Source organism: Protopterus annectens, chromosome 13.part0, assembly GCF_019279795.1.
Source record: "Protopterus annectens isolate FY-2018-M chromosome 13.part0, PAN1.0, whole genome shotgun sequence".
In the NCBI taxonomy this organism is placed as follows: domain Eukaryota; kingdom Metazoa; phylum Chordata; order Ceratodontiformes; family Protopteridae; genus Protopterus; species Protopterus annectens.
In genome coordinates, this window is record NC_056747.1 from 714,779,970 (window position 1) to 714,786,889 (window position 6,920).

The window sequence follows — 6,920 nt, forward strand, 5'->3', positions numbered from 1 at the left end:
ATATGCAGTCTCAAAGGATGTATGACCAGATCCACAACCCCCAAATAGTATGGATAACTACAACCACACCTAAAAACAAGACTCCCAAGAAGAATGATACTCAGAAGTATACAAGGCAGACTGATGCCCAAATCTCTATTCCTGCCAAGAGATATAAATCCTGGAGCTCCCCAAGGTTAGAAGAACTCAAGTTCAGTACCACAACTGCTTCTCAGAGTGTGTTAATAGAGACCCACATTGAAAAAGCTTGCAGTGGGCATAAAATAATTCTACATCTACCCAGCAGAGCACCCTTCTAGTTACTAACTACTCCCTCTCATTTCCAGCGAAGGAAAGAAAATGGGAGTTCAAATCACTGTTCCAACCTAGAAAGAAAAGAAGGGAATATAATAGTCAAGCATGTAAGGGACTAAGACTAAACTGAAAATAAAACGATAGTGCTTACTCAAATCACTTTTCTACTAAGCATTTGTTTTTTATAACAAGTACTAATATATTTGTGCATTACACAACTGCTTCACCTGTGTATGTGTAAAAAGTATCATACTGAGGCCACCATACAGCTGAATGTGCATGTCCGTTTAGCCTGCCCATTCAGAAGTAAAGAAGCAGATGCCTATTACTCTGACTTCTAGTGTTTTGTTAGATTTAGGCAATAAAGTCAAATAATCTTAACTACTTTTTTTTTTACATTAACCTTTTTGTTGTAATTAAGTAAGCCTGCTAGACAGGCATGCTTCTTTGAGTAAGTTACTTAAGCAGACAGTACTCTTGGGCCACCTCTCAAAGTCAGAAAGTAAGCAAATGGAGACTGAAAGAATCAAACTTGTCCCTTGGCTACAGAAAGTAGCTCCATTCAGCCCGTTATTCCACACATTCCTTAATAGCTTACACCAAAATTAAGGACAGTTTAGAACACTAAATAAACCAGATGGTCTTCTGCTGGTACAGCCATACAAGAAACCGACTCCTTTTTCTTGGATTTCTCCTAATACAATGACAACAGCTCTTATTATTTTATCCTCATTTTCCCAAATATTTTCTGCATTTAGAAATCAAGATTGATAAAGCCAAAGTATTCCTTTAAAAGAGTACCACTGAAGTGTCTTGCACAGTCGGACTGTACTAAAAGCTAAAACTTGATCCAACTCTACAGAGTTATAACCCTTAAAAATGATGCTTTCCTTTCATCCTGAGGTGTCCTAATATCACAGTCAAGCAGACGTAATTCTCTCTCCACTACCTCCAAAGTACCACTGTTAAACCTCCTCAGCTCGTAAGTTGCAACCTGAGAAAGAAGCAAATACCTGGGTGTGCTTGCTTATGGCACAGGCAGTCTCAAACTGTGTCCAATACCAAAAGATAATAAACTGTCACTCACCGAGCAAGGACAAAAATGATGAAAACAGATGCCAGAAGCACCAGCAAAATAGAAATAAGCACTTGCATCTTGGGATAACTTCGAAAGATTTCCAAAAGAAGGGATAGTGGACTTCCAAAAACAGTCCTATTACAACCTGAGAGAACACAAAGCTCCCAGCCCTGCCGGAGACAGGACACCGGCGGGCCGGAGAACAAACTTGTGACTGACACTAGCCACCCCTAGTACTCCGAAATTAATTACTGCACAAGTCGGGCCGTGAACTAACAACAAACACTCATTCTTCACACGGGCCCACAGCCAGCAAGCCCGGAGTGACACAAATAGCTGGGCAATACACAGCTAACCCGAAGTTACGGTTGGACAACTGGTAACAAACTCGAAGTTAAACTGTAGTATTAACACTGTAAGGTACTCCCATTACTGTTATACTTCTCAATCTCTTAGCACAGGAAATCCGGATAAAAAAGTCTAAAACAATGGGAGACAACGGCTCAAAATAGTAGGAGCGTTTACAGTCATGCTCTCATAACCTTACAAAGTTGCTAAAATCACAGGATTTGTGCTAACGTACAGTTTCTGAAGGATATGAAGTCTAGAATTCAAATGTGTCATTGTTTATGGTGACATCAGTTCTCTGTGATTTGCCATAAAATCACAAATTTTATTAGGGACAGACCAAAAATATAAGGCAAACTGAACAGTTGAGAAGTATGGTTACCGTCATAGCATACCAGGCAACGTAAACACAGTACAGAATATCTATAGAAATTATTAGTTCTGCGAGACTTCCTTCGCAGCATTTCCTGGTATTGAATAGGAGTGTTCCCCAAGACCTGCACAAAACTGCGAGTCCATTGTTAAATGTCAGTGGTATGAATTAACATAACGTAACGTAGCTGTAAAACGATGTTCTTCGTCGGTAGACTAGTTGAAGATGACAGTCCCTTATATGTTGCAAATCCTGCAAGAAAACTCATTTTGCACATTGCTTTACATAGTTCAATTGATGACGAAGTTACACTTGAATTAATAGTTAATGCTCGTAGCTGCCAACTGTGGGTCCCTCCCAACAACAAACTATAGAAAGTGGTAAGACAATTAATATCTGAAAATGGAACAATATTCACAGCTTATTTTTCCCAATGGTGTTATTCAAAACTATGGCACCCTCCCAAACACACACACTCATTACGTATTTGGTTATATTAAACAAGATAAAAGCCTCCCAGTGCATGGATTAATTTAACTATCTGATAATTTACGTATAAAATATTCATCTGCATGTACGAGTCTGAAAATAACAGATCCCTGAAATTTTTCAGCGTTATATCATTTAACCCGGGAAGTGAGCACAAATCCGGGAAACGAATAAATTATTGCATTATTGCGTACGTATAGAAATTAAGTAATTAAGCAATTAAGTAGCTGATGATACACTGGGTTTGTGCCACTCCATACAAAACACTGAGCGATTAGCTGCTTGGAAGTCAGCTGAGCTGACTGTTCAGGGAGAGATGTTTAAGATTTGGAGTCAAATCATGGTCAAATGGGGACAAAGAGAATAATGGATCAGACCTCAGCTATTCTAGTGTCCCACTACCTGTCTCTTACCCCCATTATCACAGAGTTCAAAACGGTCATTGTGCATACTATTTTTACTTTACTTTTGAAATAATTACAAAGATGTAGATTTAAGTTAAAACGTTTATTTCAAATGCTATACCACAAACACTGAAGGCCATTTGTTAAACAAAACATTTGCACATTGAATATAACCTGGCCAGTGGTGGTTTAAGTGTACTTTAGCCCCGAAGCTGTTTTCAAACTATGGTCCCCTGCTCACACTTTTAGGACCATGTATAAATTTATGTGTTCTTTGAGTCACCTACATGATTGTTTTAAATTTATTTCTTGTTTAATATAGCAATAATTGTTAGAACGCATTTTGCATTTGTAGTTTTGAACATTTTTTTCTGTGAGCAGTGAAACAAAATCTATGAACCAATAATGACGAAAGCACCAATTTCAGAACATTTCAACCATACATGGCTACCAAACTGTTATCTTTATAATCCACTAACATCTGTACTAAAAAAAAAAAATTACAACCCCTAAATTGACTGAGTACGTAGCACATGTCTGATTGTTATAAAAAATTTGGACAAAGTAAGGTTTCCAGTTTGCTTTACACAAATGCACACTAGTCCTGCAAATTCAGTCTAATAACTTTTTAACTTTTCAGTTCCACAGGGTAAGTCATCATTATCTACAGACATCCCCCATCCTCGTTAGATGTATATGCCAACAAATAATGATTATAATACTGACCAAACTCACATATTTCAAATTTGTTTCACACAAACACACAGTAGCCAAATTATTCGTACTTAATTCACAATACACACACTCACTAGTCCTGCAAAGCCAAATTAAAGACTGTTTAAAAATTACCAGATAAAAGCATAAAGTACTTTCATCCACAGAGAGCCTCTCACCACCACCAGCAGTTATAGGCACTTAGTTGACAGTGCACACCCCTTATTTTTATGAAGAAATGCAGTACATATACTTCATTGGTAGCTTTGGATGAACTACATTAAACTGCATAAAATCACTAACATCATATTATAAGATCCAGGCAGATGTAACACAGTTTAAACGGAAAAGTATTTATGAGAACGTAAATATTAACCACCTGATAACATGTGCTAAGTCAATACACACAATCTTTGCAGAAGTAAAAGTCATCTGAATAAGTCTACATTGAAGTGAACAATTACTAATGTAGAAGTTGCTGTAGGCAAATGACTTTGCATTTCAGTGCTTCATCCACAAATGCAGTGCCTGGTATCCTTGAAGAATCAGTTACCTATGTTGCATTAAAAATGGTGTGCTGGTGATATTGCCATAACATTTCCTGAACCAGCTCAGTTATGCAACAGGGAATGTCTGGCAAACAACAGCAATGACAGGTTCATAGTTACTAAGCATGCAATCCAGGAGACCATTTAGGAGCCTACCCTAAACTCTCAATTGCTCTAAAGCACTGCCTGGCCAAGTGAATTGCTCAATGTCAAACAGTAGATAAATGAAGGTGGAAAGATTCAAACCCTGCACCCTTGCCAGAGGAATCAGCTCATTAACAAGTTGTGTTTTTTAGTCCTGTATACTAACTGCAAGAGTAACAGTTTTTAACTAAATAGAGAAAATCCTTTACAATCTAATTTTGTAGATAAGACTATGTCACAGTTTTATACCATACAGCAATGACTACATAATGGATGCTGAAGATCAGACTGTTCTGATCATTGCTATAAATAATGTAGACTATATATATGACCTGACAAATGTCAACCCCTTTGCAGTTGCTGGAAGCTGTAGAGAAACTATTGCAAAAATATATTACTGAAATGCAACATAGTTAGACCATATTATACAATCCAGGCTTATTAAATTAATTCATTCTTCAGTGTAATGCATAAAGCAGAACAATTACAGACAATATAAATGTTGTGGTAACTTTTGTTTACCAACCTAGAAGTCATACAAAAATCAGAAATATTTCCGCATATATATTTTTTTTTTTTTGGGGGGGGGGGGGGTCTTACATGCTTCCAGGACACCTAAATCTCATTTTTATTTCTGACCTCTGTAGGTCTTCTCTGTCATAAACAATAGCTATCCATTCTAACATCACTCAGTACAGGTCTGACCTACCTGAATGGCTAATAATGCTGCATTTTTACAACATACACCTCCAGAATCAATAAAGCCAGATCATGAACAAATGGGGCCCTATACAGGGAAATTAATCAGGCCTCCTGTCAGCCATACCAGTATCCCATTACTTGGCTGTCTCTCTCCAGTTACCATAAACACTGTTCAAATCTGTCAGTGTACATGCTATTTTTTATTTACTTATACAATTATCACCGAGATTTTGATTTTTGCTTAAAATTATTATTTCATATTTACAAAAAATAAATAAATAAATAAAAATCACAGACAATTTCTAATCAAAACAAAACATTTACATTGAAAACAGACTTTGAATTGCATCTGGCAACCCATTAAACTACAAGAGAAATTATGGGATTCAAACTTAAATACCGTATAGTAAAGTACAAATTAATGTCTATGTGAAGGGTGCAGGAATTCAAAAGATAAAATATATAATGCATTTGCTAACAGCCTGGGACAGCCCACTGGATATATGTCCCTTTTCTGGAGAAGTCCAGAAGTACTGTCTGGTGAAGTAACTTGTCAGAGTCACAGAAGACGAATAAAAACTGAGAGAATCAAGCCGTGTATTATAGGAAGCAGTCCTTTTGACAAGTCATAATCTTACTCACATGTACTATGTGCTAGACAAACTGTTGTAGCCAAAACACGCACATTTTACACACGTACCTGCAAAAAAACAAGCTAAATTAAAAAAAATGTATTCATAGTTAAAATGTTAACATTAAACTCAGACTTCATGCTGTCCAGTTTATTTGCAGATAAATAATAAACACTGTCAACATTAAGGAAAGCAATAATCTTATCAAAAGAACATGGCTCATGTGATGATACACCTGTTTACTACAACACATCCTTTACATCATAAATACTGTGGTTCATATATACTAGTTACTAGGCTTGCAATCCAGGGGACCATTTTTCCAGTTGCCCTAAACAACTGTCTGGTTAAGTGACTTACTCAAGGACAGGGCATAAATATGAGGCAAAATCAGAGATGCTCTGCAAAGTGTAGACAAATAAAAGCAGACTAGTTATCAGAACAGGTTTTGCACCAACATGTATCGTGAAACACAAAAACTGAAATTCTAATGATTGACATTGACTGACTATAATTCTCACTGATTTACAAAAGAAAACAAATAGTGAAGGTCTGGCAGCTGGTACCATAGCTCTTAACTGTCCCTGATGTTGACTCAGACTTTGATGCTTTCCCTCTTACTCCCCCCTAAAACTTGTTACTTTTGAAGAAAAGGTGGTAAATTACATTTAATAAATACTGATAATGATTAGAAATAAACATTTCAGTTATTTCAAAAAAGGTATATTAATTCACATTCTCTTATTCTGTCAATATCTCAAGTTAATAGTACTAACATTTTAAAAATGTCCCTGGCTGTCCCTGATTATTTCAAGATATGGCATTTTACACATACATGCTCGTGCATGCACACACACACACTTATACTCACACCCATACGCACTAACACAGACACACACACCTACCTCCTTCTAAATATTGTCACAAAAACACTACTCAGATCCCATTGATGAGCTGACAAAAAAGTAAGTAGCTCATACCTACAAAATCCCATTGATCAATGATATTCCTGCCTGGCTGCAAAATTAAATCTCATGCCAGTACTGCGGCCCAAGCAGGAGCTTTGACAGTGACAGGATGCACTCGTCCCAACAGTCTGTATGCTTGCTTATTGGTTGGCTTGCTGTAAGAAACTTTAAAGTGACTGGACATAATGGGACACAGTGCTAAGAGAACATTTTTTAAAATACTTAA

The 6,920-nt window shown here is 36.8% G+C and overlaps 1 protein-coding gene across 1 annotated transcript in view; it reads right to left on the reverse strand.

The window, feature by feature from the left end:
• The window catches only part of KIAA0100 (KIAA0100 ortholog), a 2,229,983-nt gene extending 2,228,149 nt beyond the window's left edge, over positions 1-1,834 (reverse strand). Inside the window, exon 1 of the mRNA XM_044054400.1 lies at positions 1,382-1,834. Within this exon, the coding sequence (XP_043910335.1) occupies positions 1,382-1,449 (68 nt within the window). The 5' untranslated portion in view covers positions 1,450-1,834. The remainder of the gene's footprint in view (positions 1-1,381) is intronic.
• Between the last annotated feature and the right edge of the window lie 5,086 nt (positions 1,835-6,920).